The sequence below is a fragment of the Bidens hawaiensis genome, unplaced genomic scaffold (assembly GCF_021521415.1).
Source record: "Bidens hawaiensis isolate Kalapana, Puna unplaced genomic scaffold, B.hawaiensis_p1.1 tig00027171_1, whole genome shotgun sequence".
Taxonomy (NCBI): domain Eukaryota; kingdom Viridiplantae; phylum Streptophyta; class Magnoliopsida; order Asterales; family Asteraceae; genus Bidens; species Bidens hawaiensis.
Window position 1 is genome coordinate 74150 of NW_027494391.1, and position 15758 is coordinate 89907.

At 37.0% G+C, this 15758-nt stretch overlaps 1 protein-coding gene across 1 annotated transcript; it reads left to right on the forward strand.

The window, feature by feature from the left end:
- The first annotated feature begins 3734 nt into the window (after window positions 1–3734).
- On the forward strand, window positions 3735–6125 carry LOC143574920 (uncharacterized). Its single transcript, XM_077059420.1, has 3 exons — window positions 3735–4769; window positions 4860–5504; window positions 5553–6125. The coding sequence occupies exons 1-3, from the start codon at window positions 3735–3737 to the stop codon at window positions 6123–6125; spliced, it is 2253 nt and encodes a 750-aa protein (XP_076915535.1).
- Window positions 6126–15758: the final 9633 nt, after the last annotated feature.

Here is a 15758-nt window from a genome sequence, read left to right on the forward strand (position 1 = left end):
TAGCACCTCCGATGGGATTCCTACACCTGCCTCGCTCATTCTCGAGGTACACAAACTTTGCACTTAAGACATTATAGATAAAGTTCTTCATTATAGAAACCACAATGCTAAAATTCTAGAATAAATACGTAACATTAAAGTTCAGAATGATGATCTTAAGAAAGCTGCAAAGATTTATACCACTAAGATTAACACTCATGGCAATGATATGGCAAAACTTAGGGAAAATGTCACTATTGCTACAAATTTAGCTCAACGTCATGAAAATCATGTAGTTGAACTAAACGCTAAAATTCCAAAATAGAAATTGAGTTAACCCAAAAGAAAATTGCCATAGAAAACTTTGAGTTAGCCTCCGAAAAGCTGAACAAACTAATTGGGTCACAAATGGAGTTAAGATTAAAGACTGGTATAGGCTATGATAGTTCTGCTATACCACCGCCATTTAATAATAACTATACTAGCCCTCCTCACTTTGATTTTAACTCTCCTTTCAAGGAAGAAATGGTCTATGGTATTGGTCATGTGTCCATATCAAAGACATTTGTTCCTGCAGCCCTCGAGACTGTTATTTTAGCAAATTTTTCAGTTAATCCTAATAGTGATTCATCTTCTCTAGCAGGTTGTGTAGAATAAAATGGGTGTATGGAAATAAACGTGGGTTATGGAGATAAAAACTTGCTTGTTGATTCATCTATTATCAACTCTGTATGTAATAATAACAATGATGTATCTAATGAGAGTGTTCATGTTGGCACTTCTCTTGAAAATGAAAATGAAAATGATGTTTCTATTTCCGATAGTGATTGTGAAACTATTTTTGATGAAACCATTATCGATAGAACTGTGCATGAAACGACAACAGTGAATACTAACCTACCTACATGCTCGTCAAAAAATTGTAAAGTTGAGCAAACTAAAATTAATGAAAATTTTTTTGAAAAGGAAAGGGCAAGTACATCTGGTAAATATGTGCCACCTAATAGAAACAATTTTTGTCAATCCACCAATCAACATTGTCAACCTCAACTGTACAATCAATTCGATAATAGCTACTATGGTTATTGTCCACAAGCTTTTGTTAATTATTTCTTTACAAATCTCTTTGATGATCTTGTTTGTTCTCGTACAACCATCTCCTTACTCACCACAACCTATGTACTGCGGTTTCTATAAGGAAGATAGAAGAAAACTTTGCTTTGTGTGCGGTAACCCATCTCACCTTGCAAAACATTGGAAGAGCTGGCATAAGATGAAAAGATAAATGAACAGTAGGTTTAATCAATTCTGTTCAAGAGCTAAGTCAAGCTCAAGAACAAGAAATGACCAACCTGACAGTTCTGCCAGTGAAATGGATGTGAGATCCAGAAAAAAAAGAGTAACAAACCTCCTTTTTGACAACCAAGAAGGAGAGAGAAAAGAGGAATTCGAAGACAGAAAAGTCTGAAAATTCTTCAAAAAGAAAGCAGAAAAGAAATCCAAAGATTGAAAAATCTGAGGATGTTGTTTTAAAACCAAGAAGGAGAAAGTCACGAAAAACCTTTAAAAAGAGAAACTTTCTTGTGCATGGAATCCTAGAGACTGTCCTTCTGATTCTGACACGTCACGCAACTTCATAAATAATAACGTGAAAAGGACATTTGACAACTATATGGTTGACCCTCCCGAGACAACTAAGTCTCGGGAACCCCTATCTAATTATACTGCTAATGTGTAGGGTCAGCCAAGACGTTCTGTCAATAGTATATGGTATTTGGATAGTGGATGTACCCGACACATGACAAGAGAAGAATCCTTGTTGTTTGACATTAAACCGTTCGATGGAGGATACGTTTCTTTTGCTGGTGATATTGGTGTGAATATTACCAAACAAGGTAGAGTGTCGAATGAAATCCTGATGTTTGATGATGTCAACTTGGTAGAACAACTGAACCACAATCTGCTCAGCATCTCTCAAATCTGCGACAAACAATGCTCCACACTATTCACCGAGAATGAATGCTTGATTCTCAAATTAGGTTTTAAAGTCCCGGAAGAATGGATCTTGATGCGTACTCCGAGGCATAATGATGCTTACATAATAGACATGAATAGTTCCTATTCACGTAAGACCGCTTCATGTTTATTATCTAAGGCCTCGGAGAACAAATCATCTCTATGGCATCGGCGTTTAGGTTATGTTAATTCTAAAAAACTAAACAAATTGGTTAAAGGGGAACATGTGAGGGGATTGTCTGTAAAATCTTTCTCTTACATTGAAAAATGTCTTTCATTCTCTAAATGCAAGCAACGCAAGCTCCCTCACAAACCCAAGACTGTCAATATCATAAATTCCATTCTTCAGCTGTTACACATGGAATTGTTTGGTCCTATTACTCCTATGGCAATCGGTCGAAAAGCCCATTGTCTTATGATTACTGATGACTTTTCCCGTTTCAGCTGGACTTTCCTTTTAGGGCATAAGGATGAAACCGCACAGTTTTTGTTCAAGTTCATCACTCTGGTGGAGAGACAGACAAACAAGAAGGTGAAGTGTATTCGAAGCGACAACGGAACTGAGTTCTGCAACCGATCTGTGTGGATGACTTCTGCAGCTCAAATGGAATAGAACGCCATTTCAGTGCACCCTATACTCCTAAACAAAATGGAGTTGCTGAAAGACGAAAACGTACACTGAGTAAAGCTTCACGAACAATGTTGTCTGATTCCAAACTACCTCTGTTCTTCTGGGGAGAGGCCATCAACGCGGCTCGCTTCATCCAAAACCGTGTGATTATCAACAAGCATATGAAGAAGACTCCATATGAAGTCTATTACAAGACGAAGCCTCTAGTCAACTACTTCAAAACCTTTGGATGTCCTTGCACCCTACTCCATACTAGTGCTCAGCATGATCCCTAATTTGCTGAAAAGGCTGATGAGTGTTACTTCTTTGGGTATGCATCCAATAAAACCGCTTATAAAGTCTACAACAAGAAAACGAAGATGATTTTGGAATCCTGAAATGTTGATGCAAAATCTGATGAATAGTTTGTCTGAAGTGGATCCGTTCGTTATGCTTGCACTGCCTGCTCCACCTTTTGCTCCACCCCTCCTTAAGTTATTAATCAAGTTGTAAATTATCCTACACCTTAAGTTGCACCTCCAGTCGCTCCTACAGCCGCTCATCAAGCCGCTTCTCAAGCTGCTGTTTCAACTGAGATGGTGTGATGAAGGCCCAAGTATTGACGAACAGGCCATGTTATATTTGGAGGCCCATGATCGTGTCTCCAAAGGTGGCCCACGAAAACGGGCATAACTTGGCCCACGAAGCTCCGTTTTAGGCCTATTACCAGTAAAATCGAAGCTTGAGACGAGGAGCCCATTGTGGTAAACAGCCTTTGGCGGTTTGGTCCCTGTCCGAAGCCCAAAAACGCCTCCTAAATAAAGTTTTGGGCCTTTTTATCTTTTTCAGCACTTTTTATCTTTTTGTTTTTGGGTTTGTGTTTGGCCCATGGCCCATTTTAGGCCCATTTCATATTTGGAAGTCTTTTTATATGCTTGTAATGTAATTCCAAAAGTTAGACTTGAATTTTATAATAATTAATTTTCCTCTTCATTTTCCCTGACCTTTGGGTGGGATTTTTAGGGTTTGGAAGTTCATCACGGTATTCGATTGAACCAACGTGATCGATCTTCATTCTCGTTTTTACCGCTGCATCAGTTGGTATCAAAGCCGAATTTCTGGTTCAAAAATGCCTCCAAGGAGAAGACCGGTCGATGAGGTTTACGAACGAGAGTTAGAAAAACGATTTATGGCGCGAGTGGAGCAACGACTGGATCAAGTGGTCGATCAACTCATTTATCGAATGGCTAACTTGATGAATCATCGAAGGCCGGCCCCAGAAAATAGGGATTTCGATAATCCGTTTTTTGGTATTGATGATTCGTCTTCCGAAGAAGGTTACGAGAGGGGACCAAGACCAGAACGTGGAGATGGAAACCAGCGTTGGGATGCTGGGATCCGTACTGATATCCCAGAATTTGATGGGACTAGTTTGGATCTGGAGGGGTTCATCGATTGGTTGGTTATTGTAGAAGAGGTGTTTGAGTTCCGAGAGGTCCCTGAAAATAAGCGGGTCTCTTTGATCGCTACCAGGCTACCTGGGAGGGCGTCAGCATGGTGGCAACAGTTGAAGATGACACGAAATAGACTCGGGAAGTCAAGGATCGTGACATGGGCCAAGATGAGGAAGTGTTTGCGGGACACTTTTTTACCTCACAACTTTCAACGGTTGATGTATCAACATTTGCAGAATCTGAAACAGGGATCCAGGTCGGTTGATGAATATACGACCGAGTTTTATCATTTGATTTCTCGTAATGATATTCAAGAAACCGATGAACAAATCGTTGCTCGGTATATTGGAGGTTTAAGGGTTCAAATCATGGACTCTGTAAATCTTTTTGATCCGTTAACGGTCGCCGAGGCATACCAAAGGGCCTTGGCTTTTGAAAAAAAAAACCGTCGGGTGGGCGGTTCGTATTCACCAGCCCCTGCTGGAGGAAATTCGGGGTCGGGTAGTGGAGGACCTCATGCCGTGCCTAGTCAACAGAGGTCGGGGGCCAACAACACTTGGTCGACTTCTAAGGGGGCTAGTAGTAGCGGGGTGAAGTGTTTCAAATGTGGTGAGACGGGTCATCGGCAAGTTGACTGTAAACAGGTGGGTAAGAGGCACTTGCTTGTTGAATCCGAAGATGAACAGTATGAAGAATATGAAAAGGCCAGAGTATGATGAAGAACCCGAGTACGAGGAGGAGTTTGTGACCGGTGATGTGGGGTGAATTTGGTGGTTAGGCGTTCTTGCTATACACCAAAGGCTGATGGAGACGGATGGCTTAAACATAATATCTTCCACTCCACATGTACCATTTTGGGGAAGGTTTGCACGTTTGTTATTGATTCTGGAAGTTGTGACAATCTAATTTCTGAAGAGGCAGTCCAAAAGTTGGCCTTGAAGACGGAGAGTCACCACAAGCCTTATAAGCTTCAATGGCTTAAAAAGGGGGGAGAGGTAACGGTCTCAAAAAAAGCCCTTGTTTCTTTTTCTATCGGGACCACATATAAAGATGATGTTGTGTGTGATGTGGTTCCTATGGCAAACAATGTGTTTGTTTTGATAGGGAAACCGGTGCCCAAGGAAGTTGAGATTCGTGAAGCTATGATTCCTTTACTTGAGGAATTTTCTGATGTTTTCCCTGGTGACTTGCCAGATGGGCTGCCACCTTTGCGTGACATCCAACATCATATTGATTTGGAGCCTGGTTCACAATTTCCCAATAGGCCCCATTACAGGATGAGCCCGAGAGAGCATGAGGAGTTGCATAGACAGGTTGAGGAGTTGATCTCTAAGGGTCATGTTCGTGAAAGTATGAGCCCTTGTGCGGTTCCTGCTTTGTTAACTCCAACGAAGGATGGCACCTGGCGGATGTGTGTCGATAGTCGAGCCATCAACAAGATTACTGTGAGGTATAGGTTTCCTATTCCTCGACTTGATGATTTTATTGACTAGATTAGTGGTGCCACTATTTTCACAAAGTTGGATTTGAAGAGTGGTTATTACCATATTCGTCTTAGACCTGGGGATGAGTGGAAAACAGCCTTTAAGACTCGTGAAGGGTTGTATGAGTGGTTGGTGACGCCTTTTGGTTTACCAAATGCGCCTAGTACTTTTATGCGTGTGATGAATCAGTTGCTCAGGCCTTTTATTTGGAAGTTTGTGGTGGTATATTTTGATGATATTCTTATTTATAGTGCTTCTTTCAGTGAGCATGTCGTGCATGTCAAGAAGATTTTGGCCTTGCTTCGCAGAGACAGTTTCTATGCAACAACAAAGAAATGTGTGTTCATGACCCCAAAAGTTTTCTTCTTAGGGTATGTTATTTCAGGTGATGGGATACAGGTGGATGAATCTAAAGTTGCAGTTGTTCAAAACTGGCCAACTCCTACCACCATTACTGAAGTCCGCAGTTTTCATGGGCTTGCTTCTTTTTATAGGAGGTTCATTCCACACTTCAGTTCCATTATGGCCCCTATGACAGATTGCATGAAGGGAAAGACATTTGTATGGACGGAGGGAGCATAGTTAGCTTTTCAGGTTATCAAGGAAAAACTCACTACCGCACCAATTATGGTATTGCCTAACTTTTCACAAGTTTTTGAACTTCATACTGATGCCTCGAAGGTTGGGATTGGCGGGGTCCTCAGTCAAGGGGGTCGACCAATTGCTTATTTTAGTGAGAAGTTAACAGGGGCAAAGTTGAGATATAGTACTTATGACCTGGAGTTTTATGCAGTGGTCCAAGCTGTAAAGCATTGGCGTCACTATTTGTTTCACAAAGAGTTTGTTTTATTTACTGATCATGATTCTCTAAGGCATATTCGCACGCAAGACAAGATATCTCATAAGCACGGTCGTTGGTTATTATTTCTTGAAAAGTTTACTTTTGTGGTCAAGCACAATATTGGTGTTTCGAACCGTGTTGTTGATGCCTTGAGCAGGAGGGGAAATCTGCTTGTTTCTGTGAGAATCAATGTGCTGGGGTTGGATGTTATTCGTGAACAGTTAACCACTGACCCGTATTTTTCAGTTGTGTTGCAGGAAGTGCAAGCGGGTCAGAAGTCAGACTTTCTTTTGCATGATGGGTTTTTGTTCAAAGGGAATCAGCTATGTATTCCTGACTCCAGTCTTCGGTTGAAAATTATTCAGGAGTTACATGGGGAGGGTCATGTTGGTCGTGACCGTACTTTACATTTGGTGCAGTCTTCCTACTTTTGGCCTACTATGAGGAAAGAAGTAGATCGTTATGTTAAAAGGTGTCGAATTTGCCAAGTTTCAAAGGGTGTGGCCACTAATGCGGGTCTTTATACGCCTTTGCCAGTCCCTTTGCAGCCTTGGACTGATATTAGTATGGATTTTGTGTTGGGGTTACCTTGGACTCAGCGGGATAACGATTCGATCTTTGTTGTTATTGATCATTTATCTAAGATGGTGCACTTCATTCCTTGCAAGAAGACGACAGATGCAGTTAATGTGGCTCAATTATTCTTTCGGGATGTTTACCGTTTGCATGGTTTGCCATCTTCAATTGTTTCTGACCGGGACACTCGTTTCTTGAGTCATTTTTGGCGCAGCCTATGGAAAATGGTGAACACTCAGCTTAACTTCAGTGGTGCCTATCACCCTCAAATGGATGGGCAAACGGAGGATGTTAATCGGTCACTTGGTAATCTTTTACGATGTCTTGTGGGTGATCATGTGAAGTCTTGGGATCAAAAGCTATGTCAAGCTGAGTTTGCTCATAATCATGTTGTCAATAGAAGTACCGGGTTTAGTCCTTTTCAAGTGGTTTATTCTACTTAGCCACGGGGTCCCCTTGATCTGATGTCACTTCCTGTTCCTGGTTCTGTACCTAAGAAGGTGAAAGATTTTGTTGAAGGACTACATGAGGTTCATAAAGATGTGCATGACAACCTGGTTCGAGCCAATTCAAAGTACAAGCAGGCTGCTGATCAAAACGGAAGACAAGTTGATTTTGAAGTAGGAGACTTTGTGTGGGCTGTTTTAACTAAAGATCGTTTTTCAGTTGGGGAGTATAACAAATTTTCAGCCAAGAAAATCGGGCCAGTGGAGATTGTGCAGAAAATAAATCCGAATGCTTACCGTCTGAAGTTACCAAGTCATATTCGTTGTTCAGATGTTTTTAATGTCAAACACTTGCTGCCATTTTATGGGGATTCGTCTGATGATGAGGTCATTGCAGATTCGAGGTCGAATTCCGTCTATCCAGGAGGGAATGATGAAGGCCCAAGTATTGACGAACAGGCCATGTTATATTTGGAGGCCCATGATCGTGTCTCTAAAGGTGGCCCACGAAAACGGGCATAACTTGGCCCACGAAGCTTCATTTCAGGCATATTACCAGTCAATATCGAAGCTTGAGACGAGGAGCCAATTGTGGCAAATAGCCTTTGGCGGTTTGGCCCTGTCCGAAGCCCAAAAACGCCTCCTAAATAAAGTTTTGGGCCTTTTTATCTTTTTTCAGCACTTTTTATCTTTTTGTTTTTGGGTTTGTGTTTGGCCTATGTCCCATTTTAGGCCCATTTCGCATTAGAACTCTTATTTATATGTTGGTTATGTAATTTCAAAAGACAGACTTGAATTTGATAATAATTACATTTTCTCTTCAATTTCCCTGACCTTTGGGTGGGATTTTAGGGTTTTGGAAGTTCATCACGGTATTCGTTGAATCAACGTGATCGATCTTCATTCTCGTTTTACCGCTGCATCATGGTGGAAGTTGGAGATGGTTCTGATTCAAATTCAGATGATTCCTTCTTGTCTACCGACAATGTAGAACAACATCAAACTGATCCAATTTATGATCATCAAGTAGCTCCAAGTGTTGTGGAATTTGTTGCCACACCTCCCTCTGCCAATGAAACCGTTCAATTAGCTACTCCTATTGAAGAACGTGCTACTGGTGATTCTGATCATACTGCTTCGACTCCAATCGACACCATTGTTGTTCCTTGCGGTGATGATCTTTGGGAAAAACCAATCAATCAAGAGAAATAGAGTTGATCAACCCGACTCTGTTCTATCAACTGCTGATGTTCTTGAAGGTGCTCCTCGTATCTTCCATCCCATTGATAGTCTCACTGTAAATCTTCAATCCGAACCAGTAACCATTGTCAAAGACATTCCTCAGACACTTATTCACCAACGTCATCCATCAGCAGAGAATTATTGCCTAGAAAAATCAGCGGCCAGAAAACATCATACCACCGTCGCTGTTTTTTTTTGCTGGAAAATACCGCCAGCAACAATAAAGTGCCGCCACCGTCTTCTTCTTACCAGAATCACAGCCTTCGATCCCCCTTGTTCGAATCTGACTATCAAATCACAAGGCCTGATGCTCGATGATCTTTTCAGTTGATTTGATAATAAGAAAGAGATGAACAAGAATTAAACAAACAAAACTTTGATTGAAGTATGTTTTAACGAATCTTGAATACAACATTGGACCCTTATTTATACTACACGAACTCCAATCCTAAATTGACATATCCATCTTGACACATCTAGTCCCTAAAGGTTACAAACTCTATTAAAGCATAACTAAACATACGTTACAAACTCTATTACAATACGACCCTGTACTTATGATGTTCACCAATAAACCTGGCCATTCAGAAAGGGAATTCAATATTCAAAATCCAAATCTGCTACACACAAAAGACAAAAGCTGGCCATTATCTTTCCCATCTATTATTTCACATTCTATATATCTAGCCCTAAATTAATTGCATATCAGAAGTGGATTCCTACTATTACTTGAATTTTAAACTCGTGTTTGTACACATTTGTGACTTTCTGTTCTTAATACAACAAATTGAACTTTAATTTGCGTTCCTTTGTCCAACCCTACACGATTACACTATAAATGAGATATATGTTTTCTAACTTTGTTTAAAACTTTGGTTTTATTAGTGATGAATCTTGAATAGTGCTATGATTTTGGTTCAGGTGGACATATAGCATATGATGTATTGCGTTAACAATATATGCATACCAACTGTTTGAAGAAATGCTTGTGTTAGTTTTTTGCCTCCGATTTGATTCACAATTCTGTATGTAACTTTGTTATTAGTTATAAATTTAGATGCTTCTTATTAGTTTGTCTTTCATTATAGATATTTCGTGTTCGAATACATAAAGATACAACTTTTCAGTTAAGATGATATTCGTTAAGGTTCAAAGGGAGCTGAATTAAGCCAAATTGAGATTTGCTGCAGCTGAGGTGTTGTATATAAGTAATTTTATCTTCCTAAGATTTATATGTGAAATATTTATTGTATATGTTCTATATTGTGTCATAATTGAATAATCATATGTAGGGATGAGCTCGGTACCGTACCGGTACCGAAAATACCGATCCTGAAAATCGCGAATTCTTGGTACCGGTACCGAAATATTCGGTTTGGTACTGGTACCGGGATAGTACCGGTACCGACGGTTAAAAAATCGGGAAATACCGGTACCGTACCGTACGGATCCCAAAACTTAAAACTTTGGTACCGATTCGGTACCGACAGTACCAAATCGGTACCGATTTCGGTACGGGTTTCGGTACCGAATATGTTCATCCTTAATCTTATGTGCTTTCTAGCATTCTAATTAGTGATGAGCATTAGCTTTTAGATTGCATAAGAAAATTATTTTGCGGATTCATCTACTTCTTTCAAGATACTTTTCCATGCCATTATTATTGTTTATATACCAATTTTATATTTATTTGCAAGGTGAACATGACACCTTCCTAAATGCATACCGGTGATTTCTTCAGGTCAGGTTTAATGGTAGAACATGTTTCTTAATGGGTTGCAGGGTTTAATGGTCCTAAACTGACTGGTGTTATCTATAAAAATGATGGCAGGCCGGGTTCTATCTATGCAGGCTATGCATCAGGATTTAAATAGTGGCAAGCATAACTCTTTTGGTCACGTATGGTGGGACTTTTATTCTGGGTCATCAGCTGCAGCGCATTAATCGGGGAACATGAAATTAACTATAAGCTGGATTATGCAAAAAAGCATTGAAAAGCCGTGTTTTAGTTCATGGTATGATATGGGTAGAGAGGAAAAAAGACATGATTTCTTTATTATCAAAAGACTTCACAAGACATGGTTCTATGGAGGATTTACGGGATGTATGTGATCATGTTGACAAGATTAATAATAGTACGTGTTCTACATCAACCAATTTTGGTTACCGGTTCTTTGAATCAACAGACCACAAGCAGCCATTCCCCAGAGGCCGTTTTCTGATTCTTATGTCGGTTGGTTCTTCTATATCCAAGTAAGTACGAATGTGCTTTTTATTATTATTATTATTATGCTATTGTGATTTTTTGTTGTTGTTGTAACTCTATACTATATACGTAAATTTATACGTAAATAACATGCCTTACACAATTGAAAGTCTAATTTGTTGACTTCGTTAAATTATTAAGTTTGGATTACTAAATTATTTGCATAAAAAGAATATGAATGGATTATGTTTGTTGATGTATCATGTTATTTCATGAACTTTATTTTTTAATTTCCAAATTAAATTGGTTTTTATGATCTGAATATTTAAATATTTGGACAATAAACTAAAAATATAAACAATATAAAAAGTTTTTGACGAATGAACGTCTGTAAATGAACATTAACGTATTTACATAAACACTATCGAACATTCACGAACATAAATGAACCAATGTGACATTTTTTCATCTTCGTTCATTTCAGTTAATAGAATGAAAATATTTGTTAATGTTAGTGTTTATATTTTCAAGCTTCTTTATTTTGTCTGATGATGCCAACGTTGTTTTCTTTTTTTCCTTTTTTTTCTATCGTCATCTTGAAATTCTAGAGAAAAAAATGTATATTTTTTCTAAATGGTTATTACTTTTTTGTCAACGTTTAAGTCAAAACTGAACTTGAAGCTTGTTGGATCTCAGTAATTTCAAGATATGTTCTAATTACTTAATAATTAAATCGTTGGACACAGTAAAGGGTTGTTACTTTGGCTAATTTGAACTAAAAGAATATACAAGATTTTAAGTTAGAAATTAGTCTATTTGACCTCAAAGTTAAAAGTTTGAACTTTTGTAGTCCAAAATTAGCACATTTGATCATACCAATTGACGGAAAACTTTTAAATTGAACTAATGGAAAGCATAAATATAATCTGCACTCTATATTCGTCTATGTTATGAATAATTTATAATTAGCTTTCGTTTTTATTTTAGGTCATTTGTTTTATTGACTATTGTTTAATTGCAGTTGCTTTTAAATGTGCAGGCTTGCTAAATTTGTGGATTTTGAGATTGAGTCATGCCTTGTGTTCATGTTTGTTTGAAGGTAATTCAATATTGTATTGTTTTATACTTTCATCTCATCTTAATGGCTTATTTTTCTTGCTTCAATGTCTTAATTTAAGGTTCTTCGGGTTCTCAAGTTTAAGCAATTCAGAGAGCAACTAAAATCCATCGGTAGGTGCTCTAAACTCGAAAGAATTAAAACTCGAAATAAAAAAATGGAAAAAAGGCAAAACACAGCATAACAAAAAATTAAAACCGAACCGAAACCATATATTAAATAAACTGAAAGCAAACTGAAATGAAGCTAAAAAACTGAAACTGAAAACTGAATATACTGAAACAAAAGTACTGAACTGAAAAGAAAAAATCTAACCGAAACAAAACCAAAATCATCATCGTACTCAGTATATCCCACCAATAGCAATGCTATGGTAGGGTCTGAGGAGGGTAAGATGTAGACAGCCTTACCTCTATCCCATAGGGATAGAGAGGCTGCTTCCGGTGAGACCCCCGGCTCGATAGTAGTTTTGCATCAAGCCTTGGACATAAGGCACATAGCACTCAATCATCGGGACACCGGCTGATTGGTGCATGTGCCCTTGTCTTTCGGCTATCAACGCCACCACATGATGCCTGATTAACCTTCCGCCACTTTTAACGTTATTTTCACGAGATTAGTAAAATAACGTCAAAATTAGTGCAATTTTACTTTTGCCCACCCGAGGGTTCACACATATATACATTATATGCGCGCACAGCAAGCATAAAAAACTTAAAAGACTAAAACCGAAGCGAGATAATAGATAGAAAAAAATAACTGAACCGAATCCAAAAACTGAATAGACTGAAACTGAACTGAAACCACAAAACCAAATTTAGTAATGTCGGGTTTTTAATTCAATATTGTATTGTTTTATACTTTCATCTCATCTTAATGGCTTATTTTTCTTGCTTCAATGTCTTAATTTAAGGTTCTTCGGGTTCTCAAGTTTAAGCAATTCAGAGAGCAACTAAAATCCATCGGTAGGTGCTCTAAACTCGAAAGAATTAAAACTCGAAATAAAAAAATGGAAAAAAGGCAAAACACAACATAACAAAAAATTAAAACCGAACCGAAACCATATATTAAATAAACTGAAAGCAAACTGAAATGAAACTGAAAACTGAATATACTGAAACAAAAGTACTGAACTGAAAAGAAAAAATCTAACCGAAACAAAACCAAAATAAAAAACTTAAAAGACTAAAACCGAAGCGAGATAATAGATAGAAAAAAATAACTGAACCGAATCCAAAAACTGAATAGACTGAAACTGAACTGAAACCACAAAACCAAATTTAGTAATGTCGGGTTTTTAATCACTATATTTGGCATTTGCTGTCTGTATTGTACCTGCGGTTCTTCAACAGCTTGTAGTGTTGATATTGGTTAGATACATGCAGTTGAAAATATGAGGGACTTGATAACTGGAAAACACGTTGGCGTTGCTGTTGAATGTATAAAAGGTTCGTGGTTTGAAATTTAGTTCTCTTTTGCAAAATCATCTCACTTCTTTGCAACACTCCAAGAGAAATGAATAATAATCAAATGAAAAGAGCTGTGTCAAATGGGAACTTAATAAACAACCCAGGTGTTAGTGAAGAGGTGTACCGATTGAGAACTTAATAAATAATAATCAATTTAATTGAACTGTTAAAAAACTTTTATCTTTCTTATACAGTATATTTTATAATGTTGTTTTCTAAATTTTTGATAGGGCATTGAGAATGTTGATGTTTCTGGATCTCCATAATGTGAGTGTTTTTTTTCCAGTTACACATCTTGTAATCTCTATTAATATTATGTAGCTTGAAATGAATTTTGATGTCTTGAGGTCAGAGTCAACAATAGTTCATGCATTCCCTGCATTTAACAAAAAAAAATGAGGTGGTGTTACTGTGAAATTGGTAATTATACTTATTTTTTGTTATATATTTTGAAATATGCATTTTATGGTTATTGTTAAATGTTTACTTTTTTGCAGTTGGATTCTGAAATTCATATACACTAGAAAGGAACTGCTGAAATTCTCTTTCAGGTTATTTATGAATGCAAATTTTATATAACATATGCGGTTTTATGTTCATTTTTTTAATTAGATAATAAAATTTGTTTTATAACAGCGTGAAGCGACAATGAGTATAGATGCAGTTTGGCTTATAATTACAATTCGGCTTTTGGTTGACACCAGGAATGGTCATATTCAACCTAGCAATGGGGCTATTATTTTAAAGCAGGTGCTTTGATATATAATACTTTTTAACATCTTTTTAATATTAGTTACCACTTTTGTTCAAAGTATTAATTTTTTTGTTATTTTATGCTGAAGATGAAAAATGGGTCGATGGAAAAGATCAGAGAAGAGTTGCAATTGCTGTATTATTCAGTGGTTCTGGATAATGGGTCATAATATGAGTTCAGTTTATCATCACAGGTAGACTTTGCTAGCTTTGGTATGTATTTTGTTTTTATTCTTGAATCAACTTGATCATTTTTGCTTTGAATACGTGCTTTCATGACTTGATTCTATGTTTCTATCTTTGCATTTGTAATTTGAGAAACTAAGCATACAAACAAAAACGAACCTACACAAACGTAAATGAACGAACATAAATGAACGAACAAGACATGTGTTCATGTTTGTTTGTTTTTTCGAATGAACAAAAAAATTATGCGTACATGTCCGTTCATTTATTAAATAACCGAAATTGTGGTCGAATTGAACCATATTTTTATGTGGCACTAAAATATGATCCATCTTTTTTGCTTAATTTTTATTAATATTTCTCAAACATAATGAAATCAGGTCATGACAGCATTAACGAATAAAACAACTCGTACTTTTATATAAAGTTTTGTACATCGGACAAAATACAAGGTTATGGCAAAACTAATTTCTTGGAGGCATGTTTTGTACCTTGATTGACATTTTAGTGATGATAGGAATACTGCTTCTCTTAATGAACTCTCTTTGTTGTTTCTGTGACTTGGTATATAGGGGCCTATCTTTTATTTTTTAGCTTAAACTTATATTTTTAAAGTAGCTTGTAGCTTATTTTCTATTATTTGATAAGCTCCTTTTAAGTGTTTGGATTAGCTTATATTCTACAAGTTGATTATACTTCTTAATAAATTGTTAAATCCATCATTATTTAATTTGTTTTAGTAATAAGTTGCTTCAATATTATTGATCTATCATCATTTGAAGACAAATAAGTAATTTACCCCATTAAACAAATAAGCTTCTTCAAATAAGCTACAAAACAATCTTCAAATAAGCTTATTCAAATTAGCTTATATAAGCTTATAAGCATAAGCTAAAAAAACTCAACCAAACACCAAATTAAGCTTATTTTATTAAGAAAAGCTAAAAGAGTTATAAGCTTTGCTAAAAAAGCTAGGCCAAACACCCTCATAATAGTCTGTGGAGTTGTGTTTTTTTTTACCACATGATCCACAATTTCTCTTTATTGTTTCAGGTGTTTTCATTGTATCCTAAGATTTGGAAGCTGCAATTTCTCAAGATGGTCAATGTTTTGAAGTTCGTCATTTTTGATTCTGTATATTAGTTTTTTGATTGTATTATATTTGATTATGCACATTTAACTTTCATAAACATAGACATACAACTATGAATCTGTTTGATAAAGAGCATATGATAATTTAATGTTTTCATTGCTAAAATCCCAAATGCCATCTCCTAATTCAAATTTTTGTTAAACTTTGTCTTTTTTTTTTTGTTCGTGTCACGTGGGAAATCGCTTCTCAACTACATTTCATTTTCTGTACTGACTATTTGCAAGGT

Bases quoted from the DNA above. Each gene is read 5' to 3' on its own strand.
- LOC143574920 (XM_077059420.1), top strand. From the start codon at position 3,735: ATGCCTCCAAGGAGAAGACCGGTCGATGAGGTTTACGAACGAGAGTTA. The intron at 4,770-4,859 runs GTATGATGAAGA...TATACACCAAAG, and splicing joins AAGAATATGAAAAGGCCAGA to GCTGATGGAGACGGATGGCT. The intron at 5,505-5,552 runs GTGAGGTATAGG...TTTATTGACTAG, and splicing joins GAGCCATCAACAAGATTACT to ATTAGTGGTGCCACTATTTT.